At 38.6% G+C, this 21603-nt stretch overlaps 1 protein-coding gene across 1 annotated transcript in view; it reads right to left on the bottom strand.

The window, feature by feature from the left end:
• Positions 1–6349: 6349 nt before the first annotated feature.
• Positions 6350–21603, bottom strand: part of LOC106079382 (uncharacterized) — a 39968-nt gene continuing 24714 nt past the window's right edge. Inside the window, exons 17-24 of the mRNA XM_056017886.1 lie at positions 20362–20440; positions 17705–17934; positions 15107–15182; positions 13600–13703; positions 11399–11533; positions 9596–9691; positions 8798–8879; positions 6350–6629 (exon numbers count right to left, since the gene is read on the bottom strand). Coding sequence (XP_055873861.1) covers positions 6362–6629; positions 8798–8879; positions 9596–9691; positions 11399–11533; positions 13600–13703; positions 15107–15182; positions 17705–17934; positions 20362–20440 — 1070 coding nt within the window. The 3' untranslated portion in view covers positions 6350–6361. The remainder of the gene's footprint in view (positions 6630–8797; positions 8880–9595; positions 9692–11398; positions 11534–13599; positions 13704–15106; positions 15183–17704; positions 17935–20361; positions 20441–21603) is intronic.

Here is a 21603-nt window from a genome sequence, read left to right as displayed (position 1 = left end):
TTTATCCTAAAAGTGTAGTACAAACTGGCGTTAACGTTTTACATAGGCCTACATCATAATCAGATCATATGTAATGGTCACACTTCTGTGTATTAGCCGGAAGAGAAAGAGCAGGCTAGTCACGCTTCTGTGAGCAAGGGAAAGAAGAGAGCTGACCAGTAAGTAGTACACTATCCGTATTTTTAAGGTCAAAACGCTTGTGCGGTAGCCGTTTAGTTGTCCACGTATGGTTCGAGATGACCTCATTCCTTTTATGAACCATGTGACCCTGGAAAGGATTTTATCCCGTGGCCAGGAATCGGCTCTTCACCAAACGCTCTGTCTGTAGTCCCCCAGCTACTGGATGATCATTCAATCACATCCGCCTGGTCGTAGGACACGGTCAGTTGAGCCAACGACACGGGTTCCGTCGTCCCTCCATATACCTATAATGTGCCACCGCACCCGTGGTGGGAGCAACACCACCCGCATGGCCCCGTTGGGGAACGAAGCGGTGGGTTTCGGACGGGTAGCAGGCTTTTCTCACATCCCCACCACTTGCAGGTACACTCGCTAGAGCATACAGTGGTAGCTCACTGGGAGCCATGTTTGCTCTCGTTCTTAGCTTTTCTGCTTCCCCCGGGCGGACGTTTCCACGGGGGTGCCTAGCTGAGGCGACGGAAGCATTTCCTCCTTAGTGCGATCGCCTTAATGTGCATAAACATGATGTGGGGTCGAGGTAGAAGATAATAATGTAATAATCATGAATGTAATGTAATATTGATGTCTTTAAGGATCCAGAAAGATTGATATACTGCTATATAAGGGAGGTGAAGTTTGTAATCATTTGTTAATCATTGTTTCAAGTAGACATTGTTATAAGTCATCTGCATTGGAGTGTTACTGTTATTCTATAATGGATTTTTTGGTCAGTTGTATCTTCATTGTGTTCTATGTAAACTATATTATTTTACGTCGGCCTAATTATATAATGATTGATTTATATATTGAATATATAGTTTTACTGAACTGAGCATTAAAATATATTGTTTATGCAAGTACATTGTGTAGTTTTACTGAGAAAGTTTGTCCTCAGTTTGATGCCCCCCCCACCGCTTGATGCCCGGCACCACCCGCACATTGCTAGCCACGCCACTGCTTCTTCCCTAGCGCTATCAGAGCTTGGAATGGGTTGCCTGAGCTAGCCAGGAAACTCAGTGACTTGGCAGAATTTAAGTTATTGGTTAATATGCATGACTGTATATATTGTCGCAGGAGGTAATCATCATCTTTTTGAAGCAATGTCTGTATTCTATAAGATAAGATAACATTATGGTTCAGTGTTTTATGTATAATTGCGAATTTACTTTTGAGTCTTCTATCCTCAAGGCTTTCTTAATTTAGTGATTTTACTAAAGATGTTACTCTAGATCAGGCGTTCTCAGCCTGTGGGTCGCGACCCCTTGTAGGGTCGATTGACGATTTGTCAGGGGTCGCCTAAGACCATTGAAAATATGGATTGTATTTTGTCTATTCTTCTATAGCTGTGGGGGGGGGGGGGGGTCCCAGCAGAGTGGGGGGTTGAAAATAGGGGTCGTCGAGCTTAAAAGGTTGAGAACCGCTGTTCTAGATCAAGTAGATCTAAATTTCGTACATACTAGTTATACTAGAGTAGATAAAAATCTACATCTCTACGAATAGACGTACGTTCATAAAATGAGATTCTTTATCAACTAGGTGTCAATTATTTCTTACTTTATACAATAAAGAAATCATGTTATGTAAATTGAGACACAATGCATTTTTATTGGTACATAACTCCTAAGACAAGAATCCGTCCACCATTTTAGATCTTTTTTTTTGTTTTTTTTGTTTTTTGTTTTGTTGTTTAAAAAAAAAAGTAGGATTATTGGCCGTGCAAGAGCTGCTGCTAATTCGCACCAAATTTTATGAAACTCTGTATTTGAATGTGTGCAATGTTTTTATTAAATGCCATGATAGACATATATATTTATGTCTATGAATGCCATGCAGAAGCAAGGCTTAGAAGTGCGTGGAGCACTGGTTGAGTGTCACAGGGCTACCATTATCTCTGTACGATGGCAACAGATTCTCTTTATCAAGGAGCCCTTTTAAGACGTGAGAACTGGGGCGGTTGCCCCAATCGCCACTTCCTGAGGCCTCCTTTGTGCCATGCGAGAGGTTTTTATAGAAATTCTAATTTTAATACTAAGGATTTTTACCCTAAAAAGTTAATCACAGTGATCGGCTTTTTATTTGTCTAATTCTTACCATTTCGTTTCAGTACTTCACTCTTTCTCTCCTAACTGACGCTACAATCGTTGATTCCACCAGAATGTGGTAAATAATTACGGAGAGAAAGAGTTTTAAGCCATGAAATTTAGTGAGAGAGAAAACGCTGGAGAAACAATATGGAGAAATGTTGTGGAGTTGTAATGGAAGCTAAACAAAAACAATAACGTAAAAATGAAGATGTGGGAAAGATGTTCAAGTAAATGGACAAATTAAACTAGGTCAAGGAGGCCGTTGTGAAAGAATCACTCTTGCCAACTAAACAAATGTGATTCAACATTGCTAAAAATTGCACTAGACCTAGGTTCGTTGAACCAGGTCTCTTATTAAAGCTTCACGAATCTGAGCATCAGATACACAAAAAAAGCTTTATTCCGTGTGTTGATTATTATGAACGAATAATAACAAGACTCTGGATATAACGTATAAGACATGAAATCAGCTGTTTAATCTAACGCCATATTGGTTGACAACAACAGTTACAAGGGATGTTACTCCCAAACACCGATTGGTGCAACCTATATAAAACACACATCAACACCGTGTGTGAAAAAAAATCAAATTATTCCGTTACATTGTGTCTATATTGTCATAATCAGCGACAATTTTTCCTGTTTGTGTTTGTAAGACATTAAAACGTGTTGGACATAATAATCTCCATTTTTTTTTTAAATAACGTCTGTAATTTATATGGAAAGATAAGAAGATCAGTGTTTTCATTTCATTGTAGAAGGAGGTTCTAGTCATTAGCAGCTTTGGTATCTAGATATCTACACCTAGCATCAATTCTAAGTCAATCATCATTTGTCAGTAAACAATGAGAGGTGTTGCGATTTAAAATAAATTTTCATTTCGAGGTACAAATGTATTTTCTTGTTTATCTCACGCATAGCAGGACGTTACTTTAAAATAACATATAATTACGTCAGACACGTTTTCCATAAGTCAATTAAATCAAGAAAGTTAATTGGGAACTCTGGTAAGTCGTTGCTTTTAATGGCTGATTCAGGCAATCTATTCCATGCAGGAATGGCTACAGGAAGAAGAAGAACGTAACACATTTCTCCTAGCATATGGAATAAGAAATGTGATTGTGTCTTTCTGAGTATTTATTAGGTTTTGTTCTACTACTGAAGGAGGCCATTTCAAAAATTCAACATTATAATTCAGTGTGTCAATATTATTATTGTTACTTTCTGTTTGAGTCTTCCACCTTGAAGCGTTTCTAAAATTATTGAGTTAACTAAGGGTGCTTGGAGTTCTGAACAACAAATTCTATAATGAGTACCATCGCACACGCTTTCCCGGCATGCTGCGATGCAAATGAGTACAATGACATACCTCTTGACAAGTAATTTTTTTTTAAATTCATGTATCAGTTGTGAAACTAAGGTAGACTCTTTTGAAACAGGTTTGTAAAAAAATTCGACCACTATTAGACAAGCTGGTTTCATTTCGTAGAGTTAAGAGATTGCCACATAATTTTTTTCTAATGTCTTATCTTATAAAGTACAGACGTTACTTCAAAAAAGTCCTAGGTCCTAATAACATTCATTCCTAAGTTGTTTAGCAGTGCTTCCACATGAATTTGTTTCATCTTTAGACACTTCTTATGTTGATACAGCGCTTCAAAAGGAGTCTGCAAATGCAGATCAAACACCATTTTTGTCTCCACTGGCATAGTAACTCGTAACTTTGTGGAAACGTCCTGGAACATTGAGCCTTCTAGAGGGGTGGGGAAACCTGGACGCAGGTCTTGAAAACAGCTCTAACAATTTTCCAAGAAATTTTTGCAGTTATTGCAAATCGCTAAGAAAAAAATTATTAGCTCCTCGGCCACACTGTATGGTTCTGAAACATGGAGAACAACTGAAGCAACCAGAAAAAAAAGTACAGACCTTCATCAACAGATGTCTGAGAAATATCCTAAAAATACACTGGTACGACAAAGTAGAAAACACCAAACTGTGGGAGATGAGTGGACAGAAAAATATAGAAGTGCAGATCTTAGAGAGGAAGTGGAGATGGATTGGTCACACCCTTAGAAAAGATACCAGCAATAGAGCTAGGCAGGCCTTAGAGTGGAACCCCCAGGGAACAAGACGCAGAGGAAGACCAAAAAGAACAAAACAGCCATAAAAAAGAATAGCAAAAGCCCGTGGAGAGTGGCGTGTTTTTTTGCTGAGGCCCTATGTTTCATGAGGAAGTCAAAGGAATGATGATGCTGATGATGGCCACACGGATAATTTTTAAATTGGAAAAAAGAAATACATTTAAAATAATTATCTCGAACGGTCTTCGGTATTTTTGCGTGTAAGCATTATTCATTTAAGAGTTCTACATTAAGTAGTTTTGAATCACTATTAAAAAATTGTAAACATAAAACTTACTTTCTTCATCTCATTTTTATAACAAAAAAACAAACAACGAAGGGGTTAGTTTCCGGTCCAATTAAACAACATTTAGCTTGGAAACAAATTAGAGGGCGTAGTCGGTTTGTAAAGCTGGTCGTTAAATAAAACGAAATCCATCGTTGTCTTTCTTGGTAGGTCAGTGCGTAGGTCACTGATTAGTGAGAAGAATCTTCGTAAGTATGTTTGTTGACCATTCCTGAATTATTATACTGAAAATATTTTAAAATATATGCATTTATATCTGCATTACTTACCAAACAGCAAACACACGGGAGACCCATTAAGACTGCTTCTGAGTTCGTGTGAAAACATAAACTATGTAATCTATTTTTTTTTTTATTAATGTCATACTTTGTTAATAACATATAAGTCATAAGGGTGACTAGGATTCAATGTATTGTATTCGAATGAGATAATTCAAAGAGGAACTAAATTATTTCACTTGATCACGATGACATGATTGTCTAAATGCATAATTGTATGCAGGCAAAGCCGCTGTCTATTTGGATTATGATTTTTATTCCCATTTTGATAACTTTGTCAAGAAACTTTCTCTTTTGATCTACAATGTTTGTCTCATGAAGATGGTTAGCGTTCTCAAACTATTTTCTGAAGAACACATTACCTTGCCAGCTTCTTTCCTCTATGCCTGTGATGGCAAAGGGGTGCGGTGGTTGAGTGGTTAAGCGCTTGGCTTCCGGACGCGGGGTGCTGAGTTCGAATCTCGGGATTTCAAGTCCACCAATGGTTACCTGACTTTAGTTGGGGAAAGTAAAAGTCGTTGTGCTGGCCACATGACACCCTGCTCGTTAACCGTTGGCCACAGAAACAAGGTCTCATGGGGGAATTTCTTTTTTTTATTTTACTTAGTGATGGCAAGGTGACGCCGGCGTTGATCTATATAGCGATTCTGGAGGCATCGATGTTACGTTATACTCATTAAGATGGACAAAATACATCGCCGCTGGCAAGTGGTCATCCTCCATATGGGGAAGATGTTTGACCCATCAATAGTCAACAAAACATATTACTATGCTCTAACAAATAGGAAACTAATAGTTATCATAGAGATCCAGAGTCCATGAGGGGATATGATTGTAAGCTTACCCATTTCGAGGCCGCCGGTCTAAGATGGATTCAAATGGTCAGAACAACCACATTTTCCCTTTTATTAATAGGAACTTTAGTTCTGACCTTAAAATAAAGATTAACAATTTTGTCGTCTTCAGAACTAATCAAACTTTTGATCTCCAGCTCGGCTGGTCATCTGTTTCCTTGGCCATGGAGCAGGATGTTTTGTGGCCAGCACAACGACCAACCGCCTTATTTTCCCCCAACTAAAGTCATGTGCCCATTAGAGCTGGCGTGGAATCAGATCGCCCTGAAAGTCCCGAGATTCAAAATCCCAGTCTTAACAGAGATTCAAACCCAGGACCCCAGGTTCAACCACTCAGCCACCGAGCCTCGTAGCTTAGGATTTAAAGCATTTTAATATTGCTTAGTAACTGAACATCGTTGTTCTTGGCCTCCTTCAGTCGTAGAACGACTATGGTTCATCTCGAACCGAACATCACTAAACATAACACAAGAGAAAGAAACCTAATATACGAAATATATATATATATATATTTGTTATTGATAAAATAATATTTCTGTTATGAACTGTTAGTTGACAGTTCCGAATTAGTTTCCATTGCTATGGCAACGCTTTCTTTCTGCTCAACACTATCCTCCGAGACCAAGATGGCGGCAAGCAGTTCCTCTGACCTTGACCTCTCCATGTTCTCCGTGGCCTGGGACCTGACCGAAAGCTGCGATTTCGACCTGCTGAGCGGGACGCCCGGGTTCTGTGAATGGATCTGGCTCTTGGCGCTTTTCACGGATGAGAGTGACCTGATATATTTGAGCTCCTCGTCTTTCTTCCTACGTGGCCAGTGAGAATATAAATGCATTTAATGAACAAAGTGAAACGAATTTCTCAGCTTTGCTATCTCTTATAGCATTGCATGAAGTAAATTTTCTCTTTCAGACTTAGCAATCTATAGGGTAGATGATGTAGAGGTCATCTGTTGCTCTGCCCCACGGATAACGAGGGTGTCATGTAGCCAGCGCAACAGGGGCGTAGCTAGGAATTTTCCATCGTTTGGGGGCCGGTGGGGGGGGGGGGCTTGACCTCTTTGGGGACATTTTTTCTTAATATTTAATTTTCAATGTAAAAAACACTCATTTGGGGGCCCCCTTCATGTGGAGGCCGGGGGGGGGGGATTTTCAATTTTTCCACCCTCCTCCACCCACTCTAGCTACGTTGCTGCGCAACGACCAGCCTACTTTACTTTCCCCAACTAATGTCAGTGTGAAGAAACAAGTCCCTTTAAGTATATAGTGCCTATTAATTGTGAAGCATTTCAACATAACATATATACAAAGCTAACATTATATACAGAACAACTCCACTAGAGGGCGTCCTTCTTCTTGTTTACAACACACCCGTGACTGCCCGCAAGTCCCTTAACTCCGAGGTACCCATCACTTGACCGTGTGTCACGGTTGACCACACATAGTAACTGTGTGACAACAATCAGGTACCCATTAGAGTTGGATGGACTCAGGGGCACCTAAGATCCCGAAAGTAAAAATCCCAGGTCTTCGACAATAATTTCGAACCCGGGACCCCAGGCTCGGTAGTCTAGCGCTTAACTGCTCAGCCACCGAGCCTCCTATAGCATTGTAAAGCAGTTCACGTGTATCCGAATTTATGTATTTTTTATTTAAGGTAAAAAAAAAAGAAGCTATAAGAAACTACATCAATTGTCTCATCAACATTTGTGTTTTTGGGATTTAACAATAATCATACAATTAGTTGAAGGCGCGGTGGCCGAGCGGTAAAGCGCTAGGCTTCCGAACCGGAGGGTCCCAGGTACAAATCCTGGCGAAGACTGGAATTTTTAACTTCAGGTTCCTTAGTGTGCCTCAGAGTCCATTCAGCTCTAATGGGTATCTGACATTAGTTCGGTAAAAGTACAGGCGGTTGATGGTTGTGCCGACTACAAAACACTATCGTTAACAGTGGACGGCAGAACAGATGACTTTCACATAACCCTTCCTCTAGATCGCATGGTCTGAAAGGGGAAATGTACTTTTTCATATAATTAGTTGTTATAGGTTTATAATAAGGGTGAGGTGATCGGGAATTTCATTGGAGTGACGAGACTATAAATAGACTATTTTAGACGGAACTAGGGAATGATGGGATATTAACAAAATAAGGAATTATGGGAAGATGACAGTTGAAGTAACAAACTCACTTTTTAGCAAGCAAGATGTTAGCTGTGTTTTAGAACTGTGACATTAGGACTGTGCCATATTATTGCGTATTAAAAAATATTTCTCAAGTTTATAAAGTCTTATCAAGTTATCCATAGACTTTAATATATGTTGTGTGTTTTGAATCGAACTCCAGTTAGTAAGACTTCATTCTAGATCTACGTTTTCAACGAAACACCACATCCAACCTAGTTACCTTGTATAGGGTTCAGGACCGCAGAAAAAGATTACCTTTACATCCATAGATCGCATGTTTCCGTCGTTCAGAGTTGAAAACGTTTACATACCAGCCCAAACCTCCAGCAGGACGTCTAGGAATCATTGCGGGGGCAGGGTTCGAACCGGTTAACCATCAATATGACAGCCCAGATCAAATACCACATGAACAAACAATCATTACCGAAAACCATTTACAATCTATTGCTTTGTATAAAAGGAGCCAAAATCTATACAAGAAATCGATTTCCTCATTCAATTTCTACAAATAAGAAAAAAAAAAATCGCAGGGTTCAATTGGAGAGAAAAAAAAAGATCTTCGCTAACAATTACACAATGTCAAATTTTTTTTTATAAACAAAAATGAATTACATGGTGTCTTCGAATAGGACTATAGAACTTTTGATCTTTGACTCAAAAAGTCAGTCTACCAAAACGAACTCTGGAAGTAGTTGTGCGAATGCGCGAACTAAATAATGAAGTGTTTTTCCCGTTTGGCTGTCCAAGTAAATTTAATAGAATTTTTTTTTTAAAGTAAAAAATAAAATTACCTTTTTATTACCATGTAGACGAAGAAGAGGCTGGGACAAATCAGTAGTATCACTATGACAATCGCTAGACCTGAACCAGTAGCTACAGGCGAAATGTGGAGAAGAAGAAGAAGAATAATGCATATTTGTTATTAAAAAAGAGAAAAAGAGAGAGAGAAATAGAGAGAGACAGACAAAGAGAGAGAAAAAGAGACAGACAGACAGACATAGAGAGCGAGAGAGATAGAGAGAAAAAAGAGACAGAAAGAGATTTACAGAGAGAGGGACTTAGAGAGACAGAGAAAGAGAACGAGAGAGAAGAAGAGATACACAGAGAGAGAGACAGAGAGAGAGAGAGAGACAAAGAGAGACAAAGAGAAATAGAGAGAAAATAGAGTATATAGTGAAAGGTTTGAGAGAGAGATTGAAATAAAGGAGAGAGACAGGGAGAGCCATAGGGAGAGGTATAAAGAGCGAAAGAGAAAAGGGAGCGAGATGGAAGCGAGAGAGAGAGTCAGAGAAAGAGGATAGAGAAAGTGTAGAGAGAAGGAGAGAGAGAGAGAGTGGGTGAGAAAAACTGGAAATAAGATACAAAGAGGGGGAGACGAGAGAGACAGATGGAGAGAGAACGATACGAATAGAGAGAGTGGGTGACAAGAGGCAGAGAGAGAGATCTTCTGTACGAAAAGATCCTATTTCTCTATCCTAGCCTCTTCTAGACCTAACAGTGACAGCATTAGGATAAAAATACTTTTTTTAATAGTATTGATAGATGTGATTATAATAGGACTTATTAGTCCCTGGTCATGGCTGACTTACACGGGCACGTTCCATGCACCCTTTCAGTGCAATCCTTGCCACACTTCTTCAGGCAGTCGCCCATGCAGCCGAATCCGTACTCGTTTATACTGCATGCTAAATGTGGATACCGAGATAAAACAACATGCAATCAGTAGGTTGTGCTGCTAATGTTAATCTACAACTCAGCGACTTCACTTCAAAGAGTAATTGTGTTAAAGAAAATATAATCCGCTTCATCGAATTAGTGGACGTGATTCAAATTAACCAAGCTATATCAATTGGTAAACAATGCTATATTTTATTATTTTTATTATTAAATGTAAAAAAAAACCAAAGAAATGATAATCGATTTTCGAGAGGAACATGATATTGTTTCTGTGGCTGGAGAGACTATTGAAACTGAGCAAACCTTTAAATACCTTGGTACTATCCTAGACAATAAACTCAATTTTACTGCAAATACTGATTATATCGGCAAAAAAGGGCTGCAAAGATTACGATTACTAAGAAAACTGTCCTCGTTTAATGTTAGCGAAAAGGCCTTGGCTATGTTTTATCACGCTCACATTTGCAATATTTTAAGTTTCAATATCACCGCCTGGTATGGCAATCTGAGCATTAAAAATAAGAATAAACTTTATAGAATCCTAAATGCTGCTGGTAAAATCATTGGCAAAAAACAAACACCATTTGGGCAGTTGTTTGAGACAAACATCTATAAAAAAGCTAACAAGATCCTCGAAATAAAGAATCACCCTTTGTGTCAGGATTTTGTGATTTTACCATCACAAAAGAGATACAAGACACCGATAGCAAAGACAAACAGACACAAACACTCTTTTGTTCCCCTGGCAATCAAATCATTAAATAAGAACAATCTGATATAAACTTTGTCACATGTAAATTATGAGTGAGTCTGGTGTGAATCTACACTTTGGTTTCTTATAGTTATAATGTTTTTTGTTTGGTGTAATGCACAAATTGTAAGACAAATTTCCATACGGACAATAAAGATTATTATTATTATTATTATTTTTATAACAATAATAAAAATAAAAATACCAAGTCAACCATTGTAATTGCACGTGCTACATAGAAAGTAGCTAAATCCAAATCCTAACAGCGTAGGAGGTTTCCCCTCACCCCCTGAGGAAACAATAGGAGCCTGAGAGCCATTGGCAGTCAGCAGCAGTCATTGCTACTTTCTGTCAGAGACCGCTACACTAATGAATAATTGTGCGAAGTTTTAAGTTGATCCAAGAATTGGAATTGGGAGACAAAAAAAACATGTTAAAACTTTTTACGAGACAGACAGAAAGACAGACAGACAGATTGAGTTGATATAACCTTTGTAATTATTGTGCCTAAACTGTCTACTTCAAATTGAGTTTGAGTTTTGGAACATCGGCACACTAGTAATATCAATTACACTATTAATAATTATGTCGATTCAATACAAATTATCAAAATCAATGTCTCATTATCTATATAACGAAATCTAACATGACCGACATTTGAAAGGGAAATCCACCTTAAGTCCGTCCAACACCAATGGATAGAGATTCCTGCAAGTGGGACATTAGACCTCATCCACAAATCTAAAATACGTGGGAGAGTTACTTAGGATCAGACGAAAAATAGGCACTATTTGTGTGAGCCGGCGTTGCGCACTATTTGTGTGAGCCGGCGTTGCGTAGAGCCAACCACTGTAAGCTACTTCTGAAATCCTACAGCTTAAGATAAGTAATGTTGGATTCTGTTAAATTTATTGGAATATCCCTCATAATGTCTTAGGAAATCCAACGTTGGAAGATGACTCACGTATTCTGCAAAACAATTTCGGGCTGTGAAATCCAGGCTTGCACTTTTTACAGACACCCGTAAACTTGTCGCAAGGCTCGTTACAGTTGACACAACTCTCTGTGCATCCTGGCGCCCACGAGAAGTCCGGGCATACTAATCACACAAGAAAATAAAAAAAATATATAAAAAATTGAACATCTCTAAGTTTCTTTTGGTATTTTCGTACAGTAATTTCATTCAGAGATAAATCTGATGTTTTAAAATATTTAAATTGATAGGAGCTAATTTTACCCTAATGTCAAGTGGGAAACGTGGTCTAAAGGCTAAGTGCTTTAACTTGGCCTGACTTGGCTACGTATGAAGGGGGCTAGAGGATCGACACCCTACTGGAGCAGAGTTGTGTATGCTGAGCGAAAAAACCTTTTCCAGATACCCCCCAAAATGGTCCACAAACGAGATTGGACCATAGCGCTCTGAGCATGCTATAAGCATGAAAGTATCGCTATATAAAAGCTATAATATATATATATATATATATATATATAATCCACAGGTAAAACCTAACCAGATCTCACACATAAAAATGTATAGTCTGTTGAGAAAATATGAAAGTGTAATTTGTCACATGAGCTCTAAAATTATACGTGAAAGTTTATTTTTTTCTTCTTCTTTCTTCTTCTTCTTCATCGTTCTCATTGTTATGTTGGAGTGTTCATATGACTAGACCAATACATGAGATGAACTGCGCAGTGGTTTCCAAATCAGGGAGCTCTCCATATAGTTTTCTTTCTATTGGGGTGATTTGGGGCCAATGTCTTATACGGGCCTCTTGGTAGAGAGAGCAGATTAGGAGGACGTGGTCGGCATTTTCTGGTGATTTTTTCAAAAACACAGATTTTAAGTTATTTATAGTGGGGTTTTTTAAACGCGTTTAAGAGAAAACATAGAAAGGAATATTTTAAATAAACGCTTGTACATTACGTACTTTGTTCAAACCGGTGGGCCTTCTGGTATCACAATATTTTGTTGAATGCAGTGGGTTTTTTTTATATTAACTAGTATGGTTAACCCATGTCTGTCACAAAAAGTCATACGAAGTGATGTTAAGTGTGTCAATGGCCACATAATGTTAGGCGTGTTTCTGATTTCACCATAAGAAAAAGAGGGCGGATATTTTTGGTTGTGTACGTTGAAGAGTTATTGATGAAATCACGGTGTGGTCTGTACTAATTCAAGTTAACAATACACTACAAGAAGCGCCTAAATGGACCTCATTCACCAATCGTAAACAAACAACATTTAGTCACGTGATCTTATTGATAAAACAACGAAAAAAAACTGTCACGTGACAACCATCATGAATTAAACATGAGATCGTAAATTATATAGAAGATATAGAGCACCACGTGCTAAATGTTGTTTGTTTACGATTGGTGAATGAGGTCCATTGTTTCAAGAACCTAAGGCCAACTAGTAGTTACTAATGTCTTTTCAAAAAAAAACAATAGCTGTTTTCATCTAGTCTCAAGGTAAGTCTAAATGTAACTTTTACTACAAGAGAGAGAGTGAGAGAGAGAGAGAGTGAGAGAGAAAGAGAGAGAGAGAAAGAGAGAGAGAAAGAGAGAGAGAAAGAGAGAGAGTGAAAGAGAAAGAGAGAGTGAGAGAGAAAGAGAGAGAGAGAGTGAGAGAGAAAGAGAGAGAGAGAGTGAGAGAGAAAGAGAGAGAGTGAGAGAGAAAGAGAGTGAGGGAGAGAGAGTGAGAGAGAGAGTGAGAGAGAGAGTGAGAGAGAGTGAGAGAGAAAGAGAGAGAGTGAGAGAGAGAGAGTGAGAGAGAGAAAGTGAGAGAGAAAGAGAGAGTGAGAGAGAGAGTGAGAGAGAGTGTGAGAGAGAAAGAGAGAGAGAGTGAGAGAGAGAGAGAAAGAGAGAGAGTGAGAGAATGAGAGAGAGAGAGAGACAGAGCTGGTGCGTGTTCAGCCACGGGGCTGTCATTGAGGACAAGACGACTCCTTGACTCTTAGCCCAACTTCTTTCCCGTGCCCTAAAGAAGTAATTCTCAGCATGTTTCTTACTTAGAGGCTTTCACACGGAGTATATCGTGAGTAGTTTATTGTAAGCAATACATTTTTAAAAACTCATTTCTATGTTTTTTAATGTGGTTAGTTGTTTAAAATATATTAAATTCATAGTTCAATTTAAGAGTTTGAGGAAATGTTTGCAGACCTGCTGGGCACAGTTCTCCAACGTAACAGTTTCCGGGTTTCTTGTCGGTCACAGGAGCTGTACAATTATTGGTATTACCAACAGTTCCATACTGTTTACAAAACCTGTTATTATAAAATTATTTTTTTACATGTTGTTGTTTTTTTACAATGCTTATATTTAAGCACTCCGTCCGTCTGTCTGAGAGGATTCTTTAAGTTTTTTCTCCGACTTCCCATTCTCGGATCAACTTGACATTTCACACTTACATGAATTTATATTAAAAAAAAATATTAGTTAATCAAAAAATGTTATCATTTTTTTTTTTAAGAAAAGGTGGAGTTACACCTTGCATTATTGAGATATATGGCAATAATTATACGGTTTTCCCTTGACACCGTGTTCGTTGTTTTTTAAATCATAGAATTTGTTTTGTTTCGCGTTTTTATTACTTTTTTTTTAAAGCCTTTAAATAGGATTCGTGGTCTAAAGGCTAAGTTCTCTTGCTCTTGGCGTGGCATAGGGCTCGAGGTTTCACACCCGACTCGAGCAAAGCTGTGTTTACTGAGCGCCTAAAGGCAGCACGGAAAAACATTCTCCCATATACCCCCCCTCCCCCCCCCCCCAAACTGGTCCACAAATGAGATTGGACCATAGCGCTCTGAGCATGCGAAAGTAGCGCTATATGAAAGCTATAATTTAATTTTTTTTTTAAATGAAGAATCAAACATCTCTTAGTGTTGGCTGTTATGTTGCGGTTCTAGGAGCTGAAACAGTCACATTTTAAGACACACACATGTCAGACAGTGGCGTAGTTAGGATGGGGGAGGAGCGGTGAGAATTTTTTAATCCCCCTACCCCGGGACCCAACTTGAGAGGACCCCAAATGAGTGTTCGACATAGTTTTTATTTTCAATAAATATTAATTACTAGTTGTTCTCCCCCCCCTCTTTTTTTTCCTCTTTTTTTTTTCGCCTCTAAAATTACGTAGGGTAACTCTAGTTTGTCCGACTTGCAGAAATAAAAGAGATATATTTTCATTACTTTGTGTCCAAACCCTTAAGCCATGAAGAGAAATATATATATATATATATATATATATATATATATTAAATATTACGATAAAAAGCAGGGGCCCGCAGAGAGTTCAAGCCCCCCGGATCCCCAAATGATGGCGAATACCTAGCTACACCAGTGATGTCAGATCATTGCCTAGTGAGGCATATAGGGTAATTTAAATCTCCTTCTACGTATCCTGGATTGCATCATCGAGTCGAACGAAGACAGCTTTTCAGATTTCATTATGAAGCCTTGCAGGAACTAAGGGCCTTAGCAGGGCCGGTCTTAGACATAGACAAACTAGGCGGCAGCCTAGGACCACGCACACAAACTCAACAATTTTTTTTTTAGAAAAGATAACTTGACGTGTGCCTAGTGTAAAGCAGCGCCTAAAGTATTATTATTAATTTTATTAATTACAAGTTCTTATATAGACGGTACATTTCTCTAGCTTAGTCTCTTGAATTACCTTTCTCTTATAAGATAAGGAGATTTACAGTTTTCTGCGCAATGCCACTCGTTCCAGTCAATGTAGGACGTTCGATCTACATGAAATAAAATTAGATTACAATAAACAATATATAGCTTTATTTCTATTTAACTCTGTACCAATCTTAACGCTTTCATTTACATTAGCATTAGAAATATAACCATCCAAAATAATCAAGACAATTAATAACCGCATTATGGTTTGTGTTAATCATCATCATCATCATCACTCCTTTGAGTTCGTCATGGAACATAGGGCCTCGACAAAAACACGCCTCTCTCCACGGTCTCTTGCTAGCTTTTTGGTGGTGTCCCAGCTCTTCCCGGTCTTCTCTGCTTCTCCAAGTACACTGCGTCGCCATGTTCTTTTTGGTCTTCCTCTGCGTCTTGTTCGCTGGGGGTTCCACTCTAAGGCCTGCCTAGCTCTGTTGCTGGTATCTTTTCTAAGGGTGTGACCAATCCATCTCCACTTCCTCTCTAAGATCTGGTTTGTGTTTATAATTTATAATTATTATCAAATGATTATCAAATGGATTTGATGGTGACCTGACCAAATAGAGCGGAGAAAATAGCGCCGGCAAAATAGCGCGGAAAAAATAGCGCAGAAAATAGCGCGACATTTCCCGACAAAATAGCGCGGAAAAAATAGCGCAGAAAATAGCGCGACATTTCCCGACAAAATAGCGCGGAAAAAATAGCGCAGAAAATAGCGCGACATTTCCCGACAAAACAGCGCGGAAAAAATAGCGCAGAAAATAGCGCGACATTTCCCGACAAAACAGCGCGGAAAAAATAGCGCAGAAAATAGCGCGACATTTCCCGACAAAACAGCGCGGAAAAAATAGCGCAGAAAATAGCGCGACATTTCCCGACAAAATAGCGTGGACTATATGATAGCGTGTATGAAAGTACCTGAAATTCAGTAGGTGAAATTTTGTATTGAGGTCTCTACCTTCTTAAATACGATTAGATGCAACGGTATGCCGTATTTGTGGATAAGGGAGTACATGTACTTCAAAATGTTATCTCATTCTCCTTTTTCATCAATTTTTAAAATGCATTACTTGCTAAAAAAAAAAAAAAACATTAAGATTTTGATATGTGGTGACCCCGTTCAAGATTTAGGTATATGATGATGTGTTTGTTACACATGTATGTTGTAGTATAATCAGAAATCTTGATTATTTGCGACATCTCTCTTTGATCCAACCAGGGGTCTTTTGCCGAAACACAGGCAAACTTAGGGTGTGTCAGGGTTGGTTAAGCTGGCGATCTCTTCTATCGCCAAATGTTGGTTTAATCTCATGTGTTCCACCTGCCGATGTAAATACTGCGAAGAACTAGATGATGCCCAGCCAGATGTTAGGAATTCGTATGACTTTAGGGAGGCTCACTAAATTGGACGCTACAGACGAAGCTGCAGCGTGACTCTAAGAATTCCGATGGCATTATGGATTTTTATATTATAAATAAATCCTATATTTTTTTAAATTATTCATTCTAGTTTATTCTAGTTATTTTATAATATTTGCCTATTTTATTTTAAGATATCTAGTGTTTCCAGCAACATGACAGAAAATAAAAACTTTAAAGTGAAATAAAAAATATTGGCTATTTCATGTTTTACGATAACTTGAGTATGTCTTGCAAAATGACTGAAAAATAATATTTTTTCCACTCTATTTTGGCCAGCGCTATTTCGTTCGTATTTGATTATTATAAACATCAAACATTTGACCTCTTGATCAAGAGGCGCGATGGTTGATTGCTTGACTTACGATCCGGGGGATCCCGGGTTCGAATCCTGATGAAGACTGATATTGTATATGCCAGGATCTTGAGGGTGCCAATGTGTCCACTCAGTTCAAATGGGTACCTGGCATTAGTTACTTACTTACTTAGGTCCTCCCGCGCCGTTCGGCGCATTGGGCGGCAAGCTGTCTCCATAAAGATCTGTCACTGGCAATGTCTGAAGCCTCCTCCCACCTGGTCTGACATTAGTTGAGGAAAAGTAAAAGCGGTTGGTTGTTGTGCTTGCCGTTAACCGTGAGCCATAGAAACAGATGACATTCACATCATCTGACTCATAGGTCTGAAAGGGGAACTTTACGTGACCTAGGTATGAATTGAAACACATCCCTTTCCCCGAGAAAAAAATTGCAACAAAACTTTGAACTATCAACCCAAATGTAGTAACAAGCAAAGTCTTAAAATTCTTTATTTAAAAAAAAAAACTTATCTAAGGGGAAGAACTGCATATTTACTACTATATCTATCCGTACTAGAAGATTTATTTTCCATGATCAATATCAAAATTTATTAATTACTACTAATTAATTAGTTAATATTTTGATTGACTCAACCTTTTTTTTTTTTTAGAAACAATGCATATATCATAAACGTATCTGTTGATCCATGACTTGGAAGAGGAAGGCATATTGTGCATACTAGATAGAGTTGATATGAGCTTTGTAAAAGTATCTGTCTCAATTATAATTATACATAAAGAGTCAAATTACAAAAAAAAAAAAAGATATAGTATCAACGCATTCGCTTCTAAGCGACAAAGTGTTCTCACCTAATTGACAACCTGACTTGGGAAAGTCGTAGCCAGACGCACATCTATCGCAGTTTCCATCAAACTTGTTGCAACTGTCGACACACTTTGAGCACGAATGCTGACAAAGATCCCCGAAAGTCTTACCCAGGCAATCAGTGGGTGGGCACATGTTACCATAGCAGTCGGAAGGTTTCATCTCACTCGTCGACCCGACGCAGCCGTAAGTATTATTTAGAGTCAAGCACATTCTGAAAGTAAATCAAGGCAATTTTTTTTTTTTTATTTTTTTTTGCAACATCTCTGCGGGGTTTTATTTTTGTAGGGCCGGCCCTAAGGCAAAGTCCAACTAGGCAGTCACCTTGGGCCTCAGATTGTTAGAGGCCTCGCACAAGACTCAAATATCGAAACGTGTGCCCAATGTTATTGTTAGAGTGCTCTGGGCTGTAAAGAAAGTACGTAATTTTCTTTTCGTTATTTTTAGCCACTCCCGAAAGGGGGATAACCCCTATTAGTTTTGTGTGGTCTGTCCGTCCGTCCCGTTTTGATCTCGTTAACTAGAAAAGATATTGAAAAATTCGAGATCATTATATTTAAGACCTTTGAAAATTCTAATTCTGATTCTTTTTTTTTTCTTTTCTAAAAGCGAAAAATTTAATATTTAAACCAACTTTTTAAGCAGTTTTAGTAGTTTGTTTTTTTTTCATAAAAATACACCATATTTACAATTATTCACTATTAATAGTAACAGACACGTTGTGATCTAGTGCAGGGCGTCATAGTATACCATCGTTAAACACATTTATGCAACGGTTTAAAGTTTTATTTTTTTTGTAATTTTTTTAATTTTCATTTTATTAATAAGTTACTAACTACCTAAATTTAGGATTGCAAATGTGAAAAAAATCTATTTACAATGCTTATCGAATCTGTGGAATATAATTGAAAGCAACAAAGTAGTGTTTCAAACTATACACGCATGTGCAGAGCGCAAATAGTTGCCAATGAGGATCATGTAACGTTGACAATACATATACCCAAGTGTAAATGAAATTTGTAATCATTATCATGATCATCATTAAATTTATTTGAGTGAGGGCTTGAGAGACAAAAGCCCTGGACAGAAACCTTGCTGTCTTGCGTAGGTAGAGAACTTTTGGTTTCCCAGACCTGTCAAGACGGAGATCAGCAAGTCTGGGGCAGTCAAACAGAATATGAGGCACGGTTCCTCTTCTTCTCCGCATCGGGGGCGCTGTGAATATAAATTTGGCCATAGCCGTGAGAAATATGAGCCAACAGGACAGTGACCTGTCCTGCACTGTAATATGATAGCTTGCTCAGGCCTGGACAGCATCCATCACGGGGACGTGCGGTCAGGGCACCTCATGCGCTCCCAGACTCCACAGGTTTTTTGGGACTTGTCCCAATACTCAAACCACTTTTCCATTTCTATTTTTTGAATTAAATCCAGGGCATGATGAAAACTTACAGCCTGTTCAGTTGGTGGAATTTGCCCTCTCTGGTGGGCCAAGGAGTCTGCAATAGTGTTGTCAGTCACACCTATGTGACTCGTTACCCACTGCATTATTACAGGGGTGCCACAGCGCTGCTTTATGTTTTGTGAGGCCATGATGACAGTGTCGATATTGGGGGGCCATGGTCCAGGGCTTTGCAAAGCCTGTAGTACAGATTTTGAGTCAGTGACCACAACAATCTGTGTTGTCCTCAAATGTCCATTGCCGAGTTGAGAGTCAGTGACCTTTAAGGCTTCACAGACTGCCATGAATCGAATAAGGATCAATTACGCTCCAAGATGGGTTTGGGGGGGGGATAGACCGATAGTAGCTTTAGACATAACATATCATGCAATACATAATAAAAGCAGCAATATGGTGCGAAGGTTGTTAAGATAAAGAAGTGAAGAAAATATGTCGAAACATATATACACATCGAGGAGGACTCAAACTCCGACCAGGCGCCATCGACACATTCCCTATTCCCCTTTTCAGAAAAGAGCGTTCACACGAGTAATGTTATTTGATCCCGCATCACCAACCAGGGCCACGTGATTACACGCCACCATCCAGAGACATCGTCATTGAAGGCCTAAACGCTCACCTGCAACGTCACAACTTAAATTTAAATCGCATAACTCTCTCTCTTTCTCTCTCTCTCTATCTCTCTCTTTCTCACTATAGCATTCCATGCAAGACGACATAACTACATTATATATAGATAACTTCGAAGGATTATTAACTAAACTAATGAGACACATTTGGTTTCAGAGGCTTTTCCCATAATTTTTTAAATTTAATCACCAACCCGCGGGGATGGAGCGACCACCCTTAGGTCCCACCATTTAGAAAAGTGATCAGTTAATAAAAGAAAAAAAAAAGTTTTCTTTCAGACGTTGCTGCATATAGGGCAGATGATGTTAAGGTAATCTGTTTCAGTAGCCAACGGTTAACGAGCAGGGTGTTATGTGTCCAACACAACCACCAACCGCCTTTTCTCAACTTAAGTCAGAGTTTGGTGGACTCGGGGCGTCCTATAAATCCCGAAATTCAGGACCACAGGTTTGGAACCCAAGAGCTTAACCACTCAGCAACCGCGCTCCATAAATCAGTTAATTAGAAAGAAAAAAAAAATATTGTATTGTTGGCGCTTCATAAACTTACCTTGTTCTAGACCTGTCCCCCACAGCGCAGTCGTAACCACATGCCCACTGGGTCCACTCACTAAAATATTTTGTCAAGCCTGTGTTAGACAAAAAAATAAATATATTGGTAAATTTTTGGTAATTTGTTTTATCACAATTATTATTAAGATGATAAATGATGATGATGAGTATTGTGATAATGGATTTAAATTAAAGGACTGAACACACCAGCGCAATGTTAGGATACAAGTAGAGAAGTCATTCTAGAAACCATTACAGTTCTGTCACACGCGTATGAAGTTAGTTCTTTGATATGTGTATTTCTTTTGTGCAGCCTAATAGTTTGTGTTCTATTTCGAAGGACGCTCTATGTTAGCGTCGTTGTGTTGTTTTTTAATTCTTGGCTGAAGCTTTCTGTTTTTTTTCCCCGAATATTGGGTAAGTTAGGTTAATATAATTTCTTAAAGTTGTGTTATTATAATCATGTGAATGGAGAAATGCCTTTTTTTTCTTGTTTAGGGACGACACAGGCTTGGGACTCTGCTGAAGTCAAGTCTGATCTGTAATTGCATAGACCCTACTTGGCCATCATCCATTGGGCTGTGGGCATCGCGAGCATGGTTCAGACTGTTTGCACTGTGACTAACATGTAAACAATGTTGTTTATTAACCCATAACGTAGGCGCGCTGACCTAGTATTAATTATTATGTATAATCATCCTTCGTGTCAAATTCTATTAATCAATCATTAATCCTTTGTTCTATAAACTCTCGTTTTTAACTAGTAGACGTTAACATATTAGCATTACTTGTTCTCTAGTTAGTTACTTAATATATTAACAGATAGACTGTATGGGGTGCCCGGGCAGACGAGCCATGGCCGAAATTACAACCCCGATAAAAGTAGAGAAGTCATTCTAGAATCAATGACAGTTCCTATAATGAATGTACACATAATAATCTAGAATATCTATATTTGCAATTTTACTAATAACTAACACAATATCTTGTTCTTGTAACTAGATTATTGGTTTGGTTGCATAATGAAAGCATAACCTTCGATAGCATGCAAAGGACAAGAAGGTCGCGTCCCACGGGTTGAGAACCCCTGACCTAGAAATTCACAGAGAAGCATTTTTGCTCTTGAAAAGAAATCCTAAAAAAAGCTTCTTAAGTCTCCACGTCTTTTGAGAGTACATTCTTTTCAAACTAGTAGGAGGAACGGGTTAATGTTTTGATATTCGTTACACCATTTAATACT

The sequence above is a fragment of the Biomphalaria glabrata genome, chromosome 18 (assembly GCF_947242115.1).
Source record: "Biomphalaria glabrata chromosome 18, xgBioGlab47.1, whole genome shotgun sequence".
NCBI classification, from domain to species: domain Eukaryota; kingdom Metazoa; phylum Mollusca; class Gastropoda; family Planorbidae; genus Biomphalaria; species Biomphalaria glabrata.
This window is presented reverse-complemented; position numbering and strand designations above follow the sequence as displayed.